The sequence below is a fragment of the Ailuropoda melanoleuca genome, chromosome 1 (genome assembly GCF_002007445.2).
Source record: "Ailuropoda melanoleuca isolate Jingjing chromosome 1, ASM200744v2, whole genome shotgun sequence".
NCBI classification, from domain to species: Eukaryota; Metazoa; Chordata; class Mammalia; order Carnivora; family Ursidae; genus Ailuropoda; species Ailuropoda melanoleuca.
This window is the reverse complement of record NC_048218.1, coordinates 180,703,112-180,723,706: the sequence shown is the minus strand read 5'-3', so window position 1 is coordinate 180,723,706 and position 20,595 is coordinate 180,703,112. Positions and strand designations below refer to the sequence as shown.

General features: G+C 36.1%; 1 protein-coding gene across 1 annotated transcript in view; it reads right to left on the bottom strand.

Annotated features, from left to right (window-relative positions):
- Window positions 1–20,595, bottom strand: part of CFTR (CF transmembrane conductance regulator) — a 168,940-nt gene that overhangs the window by 60,917 nt on the left and 87,428 nt on the right. The window contains exons 12-18 of the mRNA XM_034671039.1: window positions 19,620–19,714; window positions 16,968–17,054; window positions 14,255–14,981; window positions 12,210–12,338; window positions 4,233–4,270; window positions 3,506–3,756; window positions 1,956–2,035 (exon numbers count right to left, since the gene is read on the bottom strand). Coding sequence (XP_034526930.1) covers window positions 1,956–2,035; window positions 3,506–3,756; window positions 4,233–4,270; window positions 12,210–12,338; window positions 14,255–14,981; window positions 16,968–17,054; window positions 19,620–19,714 — 1,407 coding nt within the window. The remainder of the gene's footprint in view (window positions 1–1,955; window positions 2,036–3,505; window positions 3,757–4,232; window positions 4,271–12,209; window positions 12,339–14,254; window positions 14,982–16,967; window positions 17,055–19,619; window positions 19,715–20,595) is intronic.

Here is a 20,595-nt window from a genome sequence, read left to right as displayed (position 1 = left end):
TTTTTTTTTTTTTTTTTTTTTTTTTTTTTTTTTTTTTAAAAAAAAAAAAAAAAAAAAAAGAAATAGAATTCAGATCTTCCATTTCCATTATACCATGTTCCAATCCAGAAAGCAAATTTGCTAAAATGTTATTAAGTGTTAGGAAAAAGAGTAAATAGAAATTAATTTTTAAAGAAGTTTACAGGTATGCTTTATTCTGTGCAAAGATCTGTTCCTGTAATTCTGTGACTCGAATAAATTTCTTTAATGAAAACATAATTAACCAGAGAAGCTCACAATCCAGAGAAGTTTTTTAACTCCTGTGAGGAATGACTGATTTTTAAATAAAATCAAAATTAATCAGATTTTTTACTGCCATTTAATTGTCATATATTATGCTTCCTTAATGTGAGGCCCTCTCATAAATAAAATAGGGAAATGAAATAAATAAAAGAGCCCTGCCTAATGACTTGTGAAACCACCACTAATGAACCGCAACAACATTAGAGTTGAGCAGAAACTATTCCCATTGCTATAACAGAAAGGATTTCAGAGTCATTGCATGCGTCTAAAAGGTGTTAATTTATAAAATAGAGGCTTAAAAAATATTTCTCCTACAGGATTTCTGAAGCAAGCTTCACATGGATTCAGAAAATAGTAAACTACGAAAGTAAAAAAAAAAAAAATGATCAAAAGCCAACATCTGTGAATCTTTTTGCAATCATGTCAAGATGTCCATGTTCCAGTTTGCACCAGTTTGTACCAGTTTGTATTTAATAATATTATATTTGGGACCAGTCAGTTACACTCCTAGAACGCGGAACAAATGAACTACAATTAAAGAAAGACACGAAACATGCTCCTTCAAATGCATGACCTCAAAGCATCGATTCAAGAATTCCAGCAGCAATTGCTAAATTATATCTCTAAACAGAGCAACTAAAGGAAATCCAAAATGCTAAAGTTCACATGGAACAGTTAACGCATTTAATTGTGCCAATCTTTTCAGATGAGGCAAACTGACAATCTGGTTTTTCTGCACCTGCCATTGTCAGTTGTGTATACACACAAATGTGGTAGCCCTTATTTTGTTTTACAGGTCCTCTCCAATAAAGTATTATTATTGGGGGGGGGGGGAGAAAAGAATGACTCATTCTGAGATGGGCCACAATGTTCCAGCTGTCTCTCCAAGGAGATCACGGGGACTGTGGCATTTTCTTGACCTAAGCCACACAGGAAACTGTTTTCAAACCCGTCCAATAGCCAAGGTCACTAACTCACAACACTCTTTAAGTCCTGCCACTCATGGAGTCCTAGTATGCATCCCCTAGGTCACCTTCATCTCCATCTCCTCCTTTCTTCTCATTCTCACCTCCAGTCAATCACCACACGCCAGGGATACGTGCTCAGAGCCAGGCTTCCCTGGTGGCCTCTTCAGATCTGTCACCCAGGGACAGTCCTCTCTAGTGCTCTTTCCCCTCTCATCTGCTTGAAAATGGATCTGTACTTCTGTCCCTATATTATGGTCCTTACAGTGAGGATGCTGGCTCACTAATCGGGGCCAATGTGTTCCTGGATAAGATTGGTTGAAACTGTAGCCCAACAAGGAATAGCTCTTCATTTTTAACATGGGCCCTTTGGAGGCAGGTGACTTCCATCAAACAGTAATGCTGTTTGCGGACAGTGATTTGGGGAAAGAGGGTCTATTCCAACTTTCAAACCATTCCCAACCACACGGCTATTACATATAAATGCAGAATTGCCTTAGGTTTGGGTCAGGTAAATGGTTCTGACTTATCACTGAATTTACTAATTTTATTCCTGTTTTGAAGACTTTTGATATTGATAAAATTCACACAACAGATAGGACTATCACTCTCAAAAGAAAAATAAGCAAAACTTAATCTACCTCTTTTTTCTAATTATTAAAAGTATGACAAATGTAAAGACACTTAATAATTCTTATTTTTACAAACCTGGATGAAGTCAAATATGGTAAGGGGCAGAAGATCATCCAAAATTGCTATATCTTTGGTGAATCTATTAAGAATCCCACCTATAATGTAAAGGAAGATAAATTCCTCAAAAAACAGTAATCTTGAAGAGACATATCAATATTTGATCAATTTGGATCACAGCAGAAGCATTCAGATCTCAAATAAGAATTAGCATGTAATAAGATAAATAAGGACTTGAAAATTTTAGTATTGTACAAAGATTCTAAGCAACTGTGCTGAGCTATGGTCTCCTACATTTAAACCTTCATAAAATGCAGACTGATGTAAGATTCACCCTACTACAACCATCTCACACTTGCAAGCTTGAATTTAATGATAGTTTACTGGACATGCTATCGTCATTCCCTTGCATCTGTATTCCCTCATATATGCTCTCCCTCTCCTCTGACTTCTACACCTTTCTGACATACCTAAGCAGAACCCATGGCTACTCTTAATTTTTGGCTGCCTGTGATGTGGACCTTCTTTGCCATGTTCTCTCTTTCCACCCTCTTTACTGGCAATCTAAGCCTCAGCCTGTCTTCTGAATTCCAGACTCTTGTTTATAAATCTGATAATGTTTTCTTCAATGAAAAAAAGTTATATAGGGAGTGTTTACTATGTGCCAGGCATAATGCTAGGCACTGAGATAACAGGTGAATAAGCCGTGCTCCGTGCCCTTAAGGAATTCATTGTCTACGGGAAGTTAAAGAAAATATTAGATAAAACATAATACGGTACAAAGAAAGTGATACTGAATCTTATCATTCACCCCCCCGCCATTAACCACATGATAAAGTCCAGAATTCTTAGTTTAATATTTAATGCCACCCAAAATAAGTTCCCCATAATCTCTCATATTTACTTTTTTTTGGGGGGGTGGGAACATTTAAGTTTTATTCTCTTAGTAAATTTCAATTATATAATATCGTGTTTTCAATTACAGTTACCATGTTATACATTAGCTCCTCAGACCTTATTTATCTTAAAGGGCAAGTATTTGCCTTTTTACCAACCTCTATAGTAGTGTCAAAAATACTTTAAAAATATATTTGGAATTTATTCCTCCACCTCCACCAAAACAAAAACAAAAAGCAAAACCTTAGAACAAATTTATTTGATCATCTTTGAGCAGTTACATGAAACTAGATTATTCTACCCCATCAGAAGACTTCATCAGTAAAAGAATTTTATATTTCCCTTGGTCACTTCAAATCTTCTTCTCTTTTAAATAATACTATACATTGGCAACAAGATACCCGAGAAGGGGCTAGACCAAATATCTGAATCAAGGACAACTAACCCAGAGGGCCTGTTTCCGTTGCTACACTCCCACCCCCAACAGAAACATGAGGAGCAGCAAGGGCTGATAGCCTACAACATCTAAGAAATGTGCATGCCAGTCATAAGGAAGTTCAACAGGGCAGATGCCTCCATCAAAACCCAACGCTCCTTCTAGAAAACCAACAAAATCATAGGACCTTTTGATTGTGGATCAGCGGTATCATTTTGTATACCTAGTCAAATACCTGCTTTCAACGTGTTGAGGGTTGACATAGGTGCTTGAAGAACAGCACGTAACATTTTGCGGTGTAAGATTTTCGACACTGTGATTAGAGTATGCACCAGTGGTAAACCTCTGAAGAATCCCAGAGCAAGCAAAGTATCAGCTACTCCCACATAAATATAAAAAACATAATATGTGCTGGTATTGGTGAAGATCACTGCATAACTGCTATTTATGCTCTGAGTACTATTCCCTTTCTCTTGAGAAGCTGTTCTGCAAAGCAAAAAGAAATTGTTATTTGGCAACCAAACTTTCCCACTGAATTTCCCATACATGTAGACAAACCTGCACTTGAGTCTGAAGAAACACAACATGTTTCATTAGCATGAGTTATGCCTTTGATCTCGAGGGCTTACTATTGCAATGAAGTAGAGTACATTTTTCACCAGTGAAACAGATAAAATTTACTGTTACTAAGCAGTCCGAGAAAATACTAAATAAAAATACTAAATACTAAATACTAAATATTTTTATTATAGTTTATGGAAACTAAACACAGCTAAATCCTTTAGAAACTGGCAAACAGCTGCAGAAACTGCACACGCTCACAATTTTAAACAAAAGAACTTAATTTTCCATTTCTATAATACCATGGGGAAATGAAGCACCATGGATACTACAATATTTAATAAGACCCACATAATCAATAGAAATAAAATATAGTCTGCAATAGGACATGGAATACTCACTTATTAAGCAGCCACAACACAACCAAAGAAACAGCCACCTAGAATAAAATAACACACCTTGATTTTTTTTCCAACATCTCTACCTATTCTTCCCATACCCACCTCTAATGCCGCCACAACCAACAGCAAAATACACACAATTTCATTTTCCTTTGCTTTGCTTTCCTGGGTACAGCAGCTGCAATAATTGTTCTAAAAACCATTTTTTGTGGTAAGAACATGTTAAATTAATAGAATTCAAATTTTACTGTATTAAATACTTTGCCATTTCTCTCCATCATTCAACAAGAGCTATTCATGGAACCTCACAGAAGAGCTAAGATTACAGTTAAATGTTTTAAATAATAAATTTTGTTTCTTGTAAAGAGACTAATATCAGCCTACTGGCAGATAATTTGTTTAGTTAGTTGTCATAAATAATTTCATTTATTGCAACGGACAAGGGACTAATTCCTATGAAACCAATTATTGGAAAAGATATTAATATTTATGAAAATTATTTAAAAATTTCAACAGTGCATCCAAAATATTTAAAGAACTTATAAAACTCAACACCCCCAAAACAAATAATCCAATTTAAAAATGGGGAGAAGACATGAACAGACATCCAAATGGCCGACACATGAAAAAATGCTCATTACTTATCATCAGGGAAATGTAAATCAAAACCACAATAAGATATCACCTCACACTTGTCAAAATGACTAAAATCAACAACACAAGAAACAACAGGTGTTGGCGAGGATGTGGAGAAAAAGGAACCCTCGTGCACTATTGGGTAGAATGCAAACTGGTGCAGCAGCCACTGTAGGAAACAGTTAAAAAGAGAACTACCCTACGTTCCAACAACTGCACTACTGGGTATTTACCCAAAGAATACACACTGATTCAAAGGGATACATGCACACATATGTTTATGGAAGCATTATAGATAATGACCAAGATATGGAAGCAGCCAAGTTTCCACCAGTTGATGAATGGATAAAGAAGATGTGGTACACATATATACGGCGGAATAAATATTTCACCCATAAAAAAAGAATGAAATCTTGCCATTTGCAATGACATAGATGGAGCTAGAGAGTACACTGGTAAGTGAAGTAAGACAGAGAAAGACAAATACCATATGATTTCATTCATTTGCGGAATTTAAGAAACAAACCAAATAAGCAAAGAGAAAATAAAAAAGGAGAGAAGCAAACCAAGAAACAGACCCTTAACTACAGAGAACAAACTGATGGTTACCAGAGGGGAGGTGGGTGTGGAGATGGGTGAACTAGGTGATGGGGATTAAGGAGTGCACTTGTGATGAGTACTAGGTGATTAAAATAAAAACTTAAAAATAAATTAAAATTAGAAAAAGATTATTTGTCCAAAAAAATGTCTCAACAGTACAAAAATTCAGTTTATTACAAATCCAGGTTGTTACAAAGACAAAACATACACTTCAGGTTAAAACATACACTACTAGTCCTATTCAGGCTTTCTCAAGGTGGAAGCTTTTGTCTAAGAGATAAATATTCTATACCATAACTGAAAAAACAAAAATTTTTTAACCACTGTGATATGTTTAGTTCCTTCAATATTTAAGAGATCTGCACTCAGTTCTATTTCAATTTGCTATCCTATTCTCCTAAATCCTGTGGAGAGACAATCTTGTGTTAATGCTGTCACAATCGTAATACTAGAAATGACTGTAATTATACAATTCTCCCAAAACTAACTTTACCGAAGAATCTAATAGAAAAAAACAAGAAACTGTGAGTAAAATAATTTGAAAATTAACACAGCATAAAAATTAATAGAGAAGAAACAAATATGATTGTGTAAGAAATCTCTAAGTGCTCTTTCATACGCAAAGTATCTAACAGTACTATATAAAAAACGTATAAAGAACATTTGGCATCAACTAAGAAATTATATTATGGAGTTCTGTATTTTAAAGAGATGTAAAGTTGTATTTAAATTCACATATCAGGAGTATAATAATGAAAAATCTAATGTCATCATTCTTACTCTCCTACTTTTTTTCATTGTACACATAGCCTCCATGCACTGTGTTAGGAAGGAAGAAAAACAATTCCTGTTCGCTTGAAATTTAAGAAAATTCAAATTGACAAGAAACAAGGCAATAATCTGGCTATTTCAAAAGTCTGTGTTCCAGTACAAATACTTTTCTATTTTCTAAGACTAATAAAATCACTCAAGAACTTAGGTAAGGGTACACTTCTGAGTCACTCTTTGGTTATTATAGTCCCCCTTTGTTCCAATTAAAGAAGTGTCAATATTGCTGGCATTGCCAACATTCTCGGGATAAGAATAAATCCCAGAAACAAATATTTTATAATATTTACTAATGAACAATAACCAAAGCAGTTTTCCAAAGAACTGCTCTAGTCAGCGTAATACAGAGTTATTTCCTGGCTTTTGTGAATAGAGACCACTAGTGGAGAGAGACACAGAACTGCCAACCCAAACTACTTTTGTTGACTGGAACAAAAACACTTCCAAGGACTTGATATAACGATATTAGTACAAATATTTGGAGCATATAGGAGCAATTGATTAAGCAAGTTCTATCATTTCATTTCAAGATGCTTCAAAGTTGTAAAGTTCATGCAGTTTATGATTGAGTGAGAGTCCTGGGTGATTAAAAGGGAAAAGTGAAAGGTCTTTATTTTTATTTTTTAGGGTTTTAAAGTTCAATCCATATCACCTACCAAACAGTACAACCTAAATCAGCACTGTCCAAAAGAAATTTATACAATAATAAAAATGCTCTATATCTGCATTGTTCAATATTGTTGCCACTTCACACATGATCACTGCAAATGTGGCTATATGTGCCGCTGAGGAACTGAATTTTAAATCTGATTTTATTTTACTTAATTTCTTTAATTTATATGGTCATATATTGCTGGTGGCTGCTGTATTGGACAGTGGATGTACAGATTATAATAATTATAGGGGTGTAGACAGTATTTATTACATATCCATGTAATTATCTGATGAGGGCATCTCTAAGGACAGCTCCATGAATGACCAAGATGATGATTCGTGAACTGTGCAAATGACCCCAAGATGGAAAAGAAGTAGCCAGTATTGGGGCCCCTGGGTGGCTCAGTTGGTTGAGCATCTGATGGATGACTTCAGCTCAGGTGCTCAGGTCATGGTCTCAAGGTTGTGGGATCGAGCCTGCCTTGGGCTCTCCGCTCAGTGGACAGTCTGCTTGAGATTCCCTCCCTCTCCCTCTCACTCTGCCCCTCCCCAACTCTCTCTCTCTGAAATAAAAAAATCTTTAAAAAAGACCACATTTGAAAAAGCAGATAACATGTCATATAATGTAGGGTATAAAGAATCCAAACCAGTTTATTCTACAAGTTTTTATATACACAGAATTCAGAGCTACCTCTTAGTTCACACAATGAGATCTGCATGTAAATGAATACCTATTAAAATACAACTGTTATTTTGAGTTTTCGCCAAAGGAGCACAGTATTATAAGTGTTCTGTTAACACTATAAACATAAGTACATTAGCGCATTCCACCCATAAGTTCTGTTTTGTTCACTATACACACAGCACACACTGTATACACAGAATTGTGCCTGACATACTGAACAAAATATGTGTTGAATGAGCAAACAGCTACATGAATGGCAGGCAGTAATAGCAAAGTGACACCTTGTCCTGACTTCATACACAGATTTCAATGCTTCACAGATCAAATAATGTCCTAAAACATAGATCCATGCTAGGGAAAGCTGCCTTAAAATGATTATTCTTAATCTAATAAACCAGTTATAGCAGAAGTATTATGGGAGCATATTACATGTCCATTTTACCAGTAATGTAAAGCTACCCAGGGCTTCCTTCTTAACAAAGAGAAGATAAATCATGAAAGAATAGGATACAGCAGTACTCTGACACATTTCTTAAAAGTTACAGAATTAAAACACTAAACTTAGGATCTTGAGGTACTCCAGTCAACAAGACCCTCCGGTTGTCATAAGAAGCAGCAGGAAACTTGTCTCCTACTCTTATTTGCAGTTCTTCTCTACCTACTCAGTGATGTACTGCCAAGCAGAAGCACTAGAAGGCCCAACATGATAGAAATTTTATAGCCTTGGGGCACCTCGGTGGCTGAGTTGGTTAAGTGGCTGCCTACTGCTCAGGTCATGATCGCAGGGTGCTGGGATCGAACCCCGTGTCAGGCTCCCTACTCATCGGCCAGTCTGCTTCTCCCTCTCCCTCTGCCCCTCCCCATCCTCTTGCTCATACTCTCTCCCTCTCTGCTTCTTTCTCTCCCAAGTAAAGAAATAAAATCTTTAAACGAGAAAGAAATTTTATAGCCTAAACCATTGGGGCTAATATCGAAGAGCTTTCAGAAAATATTGCTTTGCGGTAGAAAAAAATCTTATAAAAATATAAAGGTAGACTGACTCCCTTATCAAAATAACACATTAATGATATGTGGTAACAAACTGCATAAATCAAACTAATTTTTTTCAGTTTCACACTTTGAAGAAGTAAGAAAGGGAAGCATATGGAATGTACTCTATAAAATATAAAATCTAAATTGAAGTATTGTACCTATGAAAACTATAAATGGATAAATTGCTATTGTCAAGGAAGAAATGTATCTAAACCTGTCTTCAGGTTTTCTGATCATGATGAGTATGAGGCTGTAAACAAGGTTTAAAAGAACTAAGCTATCTTCTGGGGTTAGCACCTGCACCATCATGCACACGGATGAGATATGTCAATAGTAATGAGAAAGGGGCACGCTGGTATTAAGAAAGAAGCTTAATCTGAAAGAAAAACTGTGTAAATTTTGATTCAAAGAAGGTACCGTAATTGTGAACATCAGTGTTTAGCTATATAACTGCAAATCATTAAAACAATTGCTATTTGTCTACTATCACCAAGGTTTATCACTCAAAATTTTGACAGCCAGTTTATTAGCAATGCCCCCAGGATACTGGCCAAAAAGCCTCATCATAGGATATCATTTCTTGCCTAGTAAATGGCATTATCAATGTGTTTTGTCCTTTAAAAAGACATTTTTTAAAAAAATAACTGGGAGCTACCCTATGATCCAGCCATTGCACTACTGGGTATTTACCCCAAAGATACAGACGTAGTGAAGAGAAGGGCCATATGCACCCCAATGTTCATAGCAGCATTGTCCACAATAGCTAAATTGTGGAAGGAGCTGAGATGCCCTTCAACAGATGACTGGATTAAGAAGATGTGGTCCATATATACAATGGAATATTACTCAGTTATCAAAAAGAACGATTTCTCAACATTTGCTGCAACACGGACAGCACTGGAGAAGATAACGAACGCTAAGTGAAATAAGTCAAGCAGAGAAAGACAATTATCATATGGTTTCTCTCATCTATGGTACATAAGAACTAGGAAGATCGGTAGGAGAAGAAAGGGATAAAGAAAGGGGGGGGTAATCAGAAGGGGGAATGAAGCATGAGAGACTATGGACTCTGAGAAACAAACTGAGGGCTTCAGAGGGGAGGGGGGTGGGGGAACGGGATAGACTGGTGATGGGTAGTAAGGAGGGCACGTATTGCATGGTGCACTGGGTGTTACACGCAACTAATGAATCATAGAACTTTACATCAAAAACCAGGGATGTACTTACTGTATGGTGACTAACATAATAAAAAATATTATCATAATAAACAACAACAACAACAACAAATAACTGGGAGGGCTCCACTAATCATTTACATCCTCCCTTGTAATTTTGTTTCTAACTTAGAGACAAAGGACCACTGTCTTCTTAATTAAATGAGCTAGCAATATTGTATGTATGTATAGCAGCTCAATTCTCAATCACTAATTAGTTAATTAATTACACACCCTTTTGAAAGGAGCATAAGTTCAACTTCATGGATCTGGATAGCACAAAGATCCTGTAAATGAACATAAATCATCACCATGTTCAGATAGGACCATTTTTTTCTTATGTAACTCTCTACATTGAGGACTCAAGAAATGTGACCTCTCAGTGCAGAGATTTAAATCATTAACAGTTACAAAGGGCTGGTTTGAGATTAAATGTGGCACAGGACTAGGTTTCATTCACATTAATGCTGGTCATTAGGCATGACTAGCAGAGATTAATGAGGTAAATTTAAAATACATTTCAAAGCAATTTTTATGACTCATGAGAGAGTGTCAAATTATCCAACCCCATATTTTTATTAAAGTATAAAAGGGATTATTGAAACTTTCATTATATCTGTTACAGACTTGCTCACCTCAACCTATCTTGAGCTTTATAATAATGGTGTGACATTAAGGGTATCAATGAGAACAGCAACTAACATTGCTCACTATGTGCCAAGCCCTACATTAAGTGCTTTATAACCACACTGTGTCTTAACTCACAAAAACGACCTAGGAAGTCAGTACTATTACGATCTCCGTTTTGTAGGTGAGGATCTTGAGGCTCAGAGTGGTTAACTGCCCTGCTCAGTTTCATAGTGTTAACAAGACAGACTGAGGTCACGGCCAAGCCCGTGCGATGCCACAGTTGGTACTGTACTATATTGCAACTCACCGCAAACCTCCATCTGGTGTCTTTATTTACAAAAGAAGAAATATCACCAGAACTCAAGGATCAAATGGAAACTGATGGTTTATAGGTGAAATAGTATGTACAATTTTTTGGCATATACCTGTAGATATTTAACACTATCTTAGTTGGTCAGGGAGAAGTGATGATTTTTATGTAGACCTCTTCACTGAGGTTAGAAACAACCCAACAGTAGGAGAACACCAGCCGCTATAAGATTGGGTTTCAGTTACATATATATTTACACTGTCTCAGGAGAGGCAGTTCTTCACCTGGGACATTTCTTCCCTGAAGGCAGTATGGGCCTTCATATTAGATTTAGCTTGAATACTAAGGCGCATCCAGTGGTGTCCCCTGGAATAAATATCTAGGGTAACTAGTCATTCACAGGCTGAATCCGATCCACATGTGTATTTTGTTGAACCCACCTAGTGTTCATTTGTTTGTTTTTATTTAATCAACTACCTACATTTAAAAAATGGGAAGACTTCACAGAAAAAAAAAAAACTATATTTCTATCTTATCTCAATAAACAAAAAGATTTAGCAAAACTGATCCCAACTTGCCTTAGGGCAAGTCCTTGGCTGGTGCTGAGTTTTCGTTGGCCCCATTAGACATCTGGAGGGCAAATGCTCTCCATTCAGCCTCAAAGCCACTTCACCCACAGACATTCTCTGCCAGGCTTCTTTTGGCATTGCGGTGGCTGCTCCTTATTGAGAGAGAAGCCTCATCCACCATTCAGCTTCAAGAACCTCTTACATTGCTGCGTACTGCACTTGCAGCCCTACCATGCTGTTTGTACTTCCCTCCCTTGTTGTTTTATCCTGGTGATGTGACAACAGCAGGGGTGTGACGAGATCAAGATGGTGGCACCAAAGACAGACAAATTCTACAAGCAAGCAGGTGATGTGGATTTCTGAAAGGATTGCTTAAACGGTTACTAAGCCACTAATACATATTTATTTCAATTTGCAAAGACACAGTCATTTAAAGGTGGTGATTCATTACTTGCATACTCCATAATGCAATATCTATAGTCAAATGAACTTAAAATTGAGTACGGGATAATTTTCACTGTTTAATTTCAATCCATATGAAGGCACTCTACTTAGAGGTTTTGAACCTCTCTACTAAAAGCTCTTCAAATAGATGATTTAAGTATATTTTATATGCTATATATGAAATAGTAAAATAGCAGCAGAAAAACTATATGAAACTATACATGTCATTATATAATGTAAAAATATATACACATATATTTATATGTATGTGTATACATAGACACATTATATATGCATATGTATGTATATAGTCTTCCAAACTATTCTTAAGGTAACTTTAAATCACAGTAATATTTTACAACAGAAAATTCTTACCTCAGCCAGAAAAATAACTAAGCACCAAATTAGCACAAAGACTAAGTTCTTGTGGATAGTAACATATCGAAGGTATGTGTTCCATGTAGTCACCGGTGGTATGCTCTCAACATCATCAAAAAAGTACTCCTAATAAAAAGAGTCATGGTTACAACAAGGAGACAACACAATTTCACACCACCATTGTGGTTTTATTTTGAATGACCGTGCGGACATAAAGGAACACTGGTATTTGAAGCTAAAGGAGTTTCAACAAATATGAACCATCATGAATGGCATGTGTGATGTCACTCTATAGCCAGTATAATGTCCACCAGAACAACACAGCTTTTTAAAAAATAAGAAATTCTGTAATTTTTAACAATTCTGGAAGTAAATTACTGATGATACAACTGTATTGATTTTGGACAATTTTTTACCATGTTTATGTTTAACAGCATCACACCTTTTATGAAATAAATAGTACCATCAAACTGAAGTTTCCTATTTCTTCAGGGGTCCGTGGACAAATACCATTTGGAATTTCGCTGGCTACAGAGGTCTGCCAATAGACATGAAAGCCAGCTGATGTTTGCATGTTCCTCAGGAGCTGGGATTATCTCTTTCCCGACATGACTTAACTTAAATAATTCTAATCTTCAGTATATTTCCCTGGAAGTCTGTATATGTCCTTCGGTAGAAGCATTTCCAAAATTTGAAAAAGAGCAAGCCCAGATATTCCCAAGGGGAAACACACTTTTGTTTCTTAGAAGTCAACAAAATTCATATAAGAAGCCCCAGAAACTCAAAGAAGAGGTTCTATGAAATTGGAATATAGCACGCTAACTCGATGTAAAGATTTTTGGAAGTAATAAACCTGGACTTAAATCTGAACTCCACCATTGACTTCCTAGGAGCTGCCTGAATTTAGGCAGCTGGACTTCTCTAAACTTTAGGCTTTTTAATCTGTAAATGCGGATAAGGATACATACCTACTGGGGTAGTGGTGGGGACTAAATATACGCTGCCTGGCACTAGAGGTGATCAGTAAATACTATTACCAGTTAAAGAGAAATTTCCAGTTTGAGAAATTCATTCAGATTGATATTAAAACCATACAGATAAACCATCCCTTAGGAAACCTTTGTAAAATTATAGAAATACTGAAAGTATGCATTTTAGAGATCACCTGTTCTGTTCTCTTATTTTACAGAGGAGGAAATTTGGGTCCAAAGATGTCAAATGACTTGTGCCTTGCCAAAGCTCATACTACTCTTAAATGATCTATGCTATTAAACATGTCAATTCATTACAACGCTGCCCAATGCATGCAAGGCACTTGAGGAATTTTTCTAGCAAAAAAACAAAACACAATAAATGAAAACCATCCTCTTTTATGTTGCCTCTATTTAAGAATAAAAGCATTTTATTCTTTAAAACTTAATATAAAAGACTTTCTATCTGAAGGTTGGCACTAGTATACATTGAGTTCCATATACCTTGTCTAAGAGAAACCTGTCCAAAGCGCCACCTTATAAAGCAAACTTGAAAGATAAAAAGAAGCCCACACAAATTCAGGTAAGACTGATGTATAAACCAGAATATGAGTTAGTCCTGTCGAGAGACTAGTTGCTTATACGCCTTACATAGGCTATCTCCATACCAAATACTTCTTGGTCTCTAAATAATTGAAGCTGTTATTTGTTTACACATTTACTTATACTCCACTTCTATCCACAGAGGGTTTAAGGTGGTAACAAACCAGATTTATAATAATTTACCATTTTTCTAATTTATAATAATGATTATTACTGGCCCACTCAAGGACCCAACACTGGCCCTTCCCATTTTACGGGAAGAGATATATGTCCATTACCAAAGGAAATAGTTTATTCTTGTGCATTTTGACGTTGCTTACATAATTTATGGATTCTGGACTCTCTGAATCTTAAAATAATCCTCATCTTCAGCCTATAATTTGCATAAGTTCTATATCATACTATATACTGCATTTCACTCAGTTGCACTCTGTGACAAATACAAAACCACTGATCATTTATACATACCTTTAAGTCTTCTTCGTTAATTTCTTCACTTATTTCCAAGCCACTATCTTGAGATAACCGTCTTGAATATATATCCATTTCAGTTAAGTTTGCCTGAGGGGCCAGAGACATTTTTCGTGTGGATGTGGCTGTCCTTCGGTGAATGCTTTGACCTTGGCTCCCTGGGGAGCTCGTCATCAGATTCAGAACAGACTGCCTTCGTTGTCTCTGAAACGAGGGGCCACTGTTGATCATGTTGCTTATAGGCAGGATGGCCTCTCCTTGCTCACTACCAGCAACTAAGGACAGCCTTCTCTCTACGGGTTCATTGAAATCTTCTTCAATGCCATTCATTTGTAATGGTGTCTTCTGTACAATTGAAAATTTTCTGATAGAGTTGATTGGGTTAAGAATAGAGTTCTTCCTTTTTTCACCAAACTCTCCAGTCTGCTTAAAAGATTGCTTTTTTGTTTCATTCCAGGAAACAGCCGCATCTCCTTCTAACGAGAAACGCCGTAAAGTCTCAGTTATGATTGAATTTCTTCTTTCTGCACTAAACTGGTCAAAAGAATCATATCCCATGAGCTCTGAGCTGAAGTCGGGCCGTAGACTTTGTAATTCAGAAAATGTCCCATAAAAATAGCAGCTACCTTCATGTAAAATTAATATTTTGTCAGCTTTCTTTAAATGTTCCATTTTAGAAGTGACCAAAATCCTAGTTTTGTTAGCCATCAATTTACAGACACAGCTTTAAGAATATAAAAAGATATAAATAAGATATCAATTATATAAACACTTTATTACAACAATGTATTGCGTTTATCATCTTATTAATGCATTCTTATGTAAAACGTCTATCATGCAATGTCATTATTATACTTAAAATAATTCTAAATAATAGCAATTAATTTGATGCCTCTTGAATTATTATAGCATGAAATATATTACTGATTAGAGTATGCTATATCATAAAGTTGAGTATTAACAGATCTAGAGCAAAATTAAATATCTGATACTAAATAAATGTTGGTTTGAGCAAATTGGTTACCCTCTGGGCCCTGGTTCATCTAGACAATGAAAGAATTATTAGATAAACTTTAAAGATCCCTGAGGGGAAGCTTTCTCCTTCTTTACATTTTCTATTAATTTCCTTTTACATTTTAAGTTGGCCACAAATTTAGTTCTCAAGAGCTTATATTAAAACTAATCTGATTTGTTAAAAAGAAATAAATAAACCTGAGAATTAAATAATAAATTTGATGCTCCTCTAACTAAACTTTCTTTTAGTTTAAAAGTAAATCCTGACTAGAACCACCTAAGGAGACCAATTTCTTTTAGACATTAAGACATATATTGTATAGAAAGAGGCATCATTCTAGGGCCACCTGGGTGGCTCAGTCGGTTAAGCATTTGCCTTCAGATCAGGTCATGATCTCGGGGTCCTGGAATCTAGCCCTGTGTTAGGCTCTCTGCTCAGTGAGAAGTCTGCCTCTCCCTCTGCCCCTCTGCTCCCTGCTCAGTGAGGCATCTCCCTCTCCTTCTGCCCCGCCCCCACACCCTTGTTCTAGCTCTGTGTTTCAAATAAACAAAATGTTGAAAGAAAGAAGAAAGAAAGAAAGAAAGAAAGAAAGAAAGAAAGAAAGAAAGAAAGAAAGAAAGAAAGAAAAGGAAGGAAGGGAGAAAGGCATCATTCTAGATTATACTTTAACATTCTAGATTATACTCTAACATACTTTAACATACTAGCTTACAAAGTTTATATTAGTAAAGTTACTTATCACACTCAGGATTGTAAAAATCTTAGGTACTACATATAAATTTTAGGAAAGATGCTTCTAGGGGGAATGCAACCATTTTATACACACACACACCTCCACATCCTTATTGCTTAAAATCTTTATTTTAGAAGAGTATTATAATAATTCTCCCAATAAACTATATAGTTCATGAAATCATTTTGAAACTGAAATCAAGTCATATAAAAAAAATGCTCCTCTTAGGAATTTTATATGCATTGAGCCCTAGTGGGAGCTCACAGGAAATGTAATCCCTAGTTTTGTGTGACTAAGAAGGAAGTTCTGTAGGAGATATCAAGGTAGATGAATAGTCCGAGCAGTCAACTGCACTAGAACAGTCAGCTTGTGGAACGCCTGGGTGCCTCAGTCCGTAAAGCGTCAGCCTTCAGCTCAGATCATGATCCCAGGGTTCTGGGATCGAGTCCAGCATTGGGCTCACTGCTCAGTGGGGAGTCTGCTTCTCCCTCTCCCTCTGTCTCTCCTCTGGCTTGTCCCCGCCCCCACCTCTCAAATAAACAAAGAAAATCTTTAAAAAAAAAAATTCAGCTTGCTTAGTTTCTTAAGAAATATCCTATCTAAGGAGAAGATAGAATTAAATACTAACACAGAAAAGTAAAAACATAAAGTACAATAATCAATTTGAATAATATATGCCACAAGGTAAGAATACTGAAAAAACTACACAGATAGTGACTGTTATAACAATAGCAATGGAAGAAATTGGTTTACCATGAGGTGGTCAGAAAAGGTTTTAACAAAGTGATCTTGAATTTTGACTGTGAAGGGACGATCAGATTGGAGTGAGTGCTACGTCTCTTTCTGCCACAATGAGTCACAATGGTGGCAATAATTCTCAAGGGTAAACTGCAGTCTCTGATGGTATAGTTGCTCTTCCTTGTCTTTTAGCATGAGCATTATAAATTATTCAAAGAACATACCTTTCAAATATTTCTTTTTCTGTTAAAACATCCAGATATCCAAAAGGAGAGTCTAATAGGTATAAATCAGCATCTTTATATACTGCTCTAAAAAGAAAATGGACATTAAATTAGATTTTTAAAATATTTCCTGTCATTTAGTGTAAATAATTCTAAATGAGAATCAAAAGTGTAAGTCATAAATAACTTTTGTGGTTTTCACAATATCCCAAGAACGACTGAAGTGGCTTTGTTAAAAGTAAGTGGCATAAACTAGAAGAAATTAAACGGAATCACACCATACCACACAATTTAAAATACTACCTTGAAAAAAGGAAATTTTTAAATAATAGTATCTGTTTAGAGCCAAGCACCATGCTATGTGCTAAGAATACAATAGTAAAAATTACATAGTCCCTGCCCTCAAAGATCTTGCATGTTGGTGGGAAAGCAAAGAAGAAAACAGACTTTTTCAATGCTGTAAAATGTCAGAGACCACAACTAAATAGCAACACTACATAAGAAAAACGTTTTAATGTTCTTTGGTGTTAACCGCTACCAACAAATTGTTGTGGCTGTAATACTACTTTTTTATTCCACAGAGTTTCAGTCTCTGTACCATATTTACAAGAATTCCAAACAAGTGAAGGATCAATAATTCATAACAAAAATGTACACCCACATCAGTTTTACTTTTTAAGTCAAAAAAAAATTTTATGAGGAAGTAAAATCTTCATCAAATTGATCTTAGCACAGTAATAAGATGAGGAATAGTCCAATATTAATGGAAATAAGATTAAATCTTCATAACATTTAAATTTTTCAGGTGTGGTTGTTAGTGACACTACCACTACCCCTGTCCCACACATAGGATTCAGTGTTTATGTATAATTCTTGGTACTTTCTGTAACAACTGTATTCAATCAGTTTTTAACTAAGAGAAGTAATTTTAAAAAACATGCAATAACATGCAGTAACATGCAATAGCTAGATAAAAGACCCCTATCAAAATGGACCCTCAAGGTCTTTCCTTCCCACTACTCAGTTCTTACTTCTCTCTCTCCTTCACATCTATGACCACAGTTTCTCAAGAAACGGAAATAATACTTTCAGCATCCAAAACTGGACAACGTATGACACATTCTGATCAGAATAAGAATAGGGGCGCCTGGGTGGCACAGCAGTTAAGCGTCTGCCTTCGGCTCAGGGCGTGATCCCGGCGTTATGGGATTGAGCCCCACTTCAGGCTCCTCCGCTATGAGCCTGCTTCTTCCTCTCCCACTCTCCCTGCTTGTGTTCCCTCTCTCACTGGCTGACTCTATCTCTGTCGAATAAATAAATAAAATCTTTAAAAAAAAATAAATAATTACTTTAAGTAGTACCTCAAATTGTGTGCACCTCATAATAAAACCAAATTTCAAACTTTTATAAATACAAACTCAATTCTGTGATAAATGCCTAACAGCCACAGAGCATACCTTAAATTTGAAATGGAATGCTTAAGATAAATCTTACTTTGGCTCATAGATTAATCAATTTCTAACTATTTGAAGCCATTATCTTGTTTGTGAATTATCCATAGCTAGCCATTTATGACTTCACAAGTAATCCCAAAATCAAGTCATGGCTTAATGTCAACAGTCAAGAGGACCTGGCTCAAATGGTGACTCTACGATTTCCTGGTATAGTTTTTGGCAAGTGAAGCTCTAACAGCCTCAATTATCTGACAATCTCTTCCACAGAGTGGGGAGAACAATTCTTTCTTTGCAGGGGAATATGAGGATTAAGTAAAATTACGCACACACACATACACACACCCACACAGTCCACCTAGAATAATACCAAGCAATTGCAGGCGCTAAGTTATTTTGCTGTTCCAGCCACAGTAAACTAAGAGAAAGGAGCCAACATAACAATGTCAACGTGATTTCTTGTTAACAACCTTTGCAACACAGTGAGAAGAATTCCATTCAAATAAAACTGTTGGAATATTTGACTTCTCATATTACCAATAGTTTTTTAAACTGAAAGTTACAGTTTAACCACAAAGTTTTCTTCTTGACACAAATTAACTTTACGTACTTATCTTTGACAGCTCAAAATGCTTAGACTAAGAATGTCTCTACCAAGGACTTCACTGTCCCCCACAATGTTAGATGTGCTTGTCCTACTTATTTTTCCTTAAAGATTACAGACTTGAAGCCAAGTGACATCATTTGAGTTACTGTTTTTGTTATCACAATTACTAATTACGTTGAAAATTTGAAAATGTATGTTTATGTAAACCAAGAAGTAGAAACAGAAGCTTAAAGCAGATGGGGGGGGGCGGTAAGTGAGGGGCCCTGTGATAGATTTAACAAAAACACTTTTTTCCTTGTGTTATGCAGAATCCCGGAGTTTTCTACTTGCACTAAATCTTAACACCATTAGCCAAACAAATATACAGATACTAAAATAAGAGCATGCAATTTGAAAAATCCATCACCTTTATCAAAGATGAATACTAAATCATTATCTACAGTTCTTAAGGATGATTCTTGACCTGCTAATCATAAAACCCCAGGCGTTTTTCAATTTCAGGAACAGAATATAAAAAAATAGAGAAATATCTATGATTTTTACATGCATGATATTTACAACAAATGCTCGCTGAACCAATAATCGGATATTCACCTTGCTAAGGAAATTCTTGCTCGCTGCCCTCCACTCAGTGTGATTCCACCTTCTCCAAGAACAATATTGTCCTTCTCTGCAAACTTGGAAATGTCCTATTATCAAAAACAGGAAGTTAGAGAGGACTTGTTAGTATGTTGCTGAACTTGAAAGGTACATTTTCCTTCTAATGTATTCATATATCAGACTGTTGCTCTAAACACAGCCAAAATTTAAAACACCACACCTCAATTATTTCAAATCCACTTCAATTGGGCCGAACATGGCTGAAATTTTAGAAATAAAATTTTCTTTAATTTTTAGAATGTCCTTCATGACCATGAAATAGAAATTGGAAAAATCAAAAGGTAAACTAAATGTACCTGTATGGGTATGTAAACATGTTTGTATCATCCACAGGTTCATTACACCAACTCAAGTTTGTGCTAAAATGCTAAAATGCCGTTACCTTCCAATTAAACTCACTCTCTTAAAAGGAAATTTCCAAACATGAATAAACCTCCTAACAAGAAAAACTAAAAGAATACTATTTACATCACCTACAGTACCTAAGCATATTGAGTGGGTGACCAATGATACAGGCAATTCCTTTCCAAACTTCTCTCACCCGCCTACCACAGTCTTCTTCCCCATCCCTCCTCAGCACCTCAATCCTAATAAGTCCTCTGTCACCTACTCTGCTTCTCCTGTCACCACCGTCCACATGCGTCATAACATCCTTACTTCCAGTTAGTGAACTTCTCTGTGCAACACCCATGCCAGGCATTGTAAAACAAGATTAGAATTAATAAGATTAGTTGCCCAAAGAGCCGAGGGTCCATTTCTGGGTTCTCTATTCTGTTCCATTGGTCGATGTGTCTGTTTTTGTGCCAGTACCATGCTGTCTTTGTGATCACAGCTTTGTAGTACAGCTCGAAATCCGGCATTGTGATGCCCCCAGCTTTGTTTTTCCTTTTCAACAGTTCCTTGGAGATTC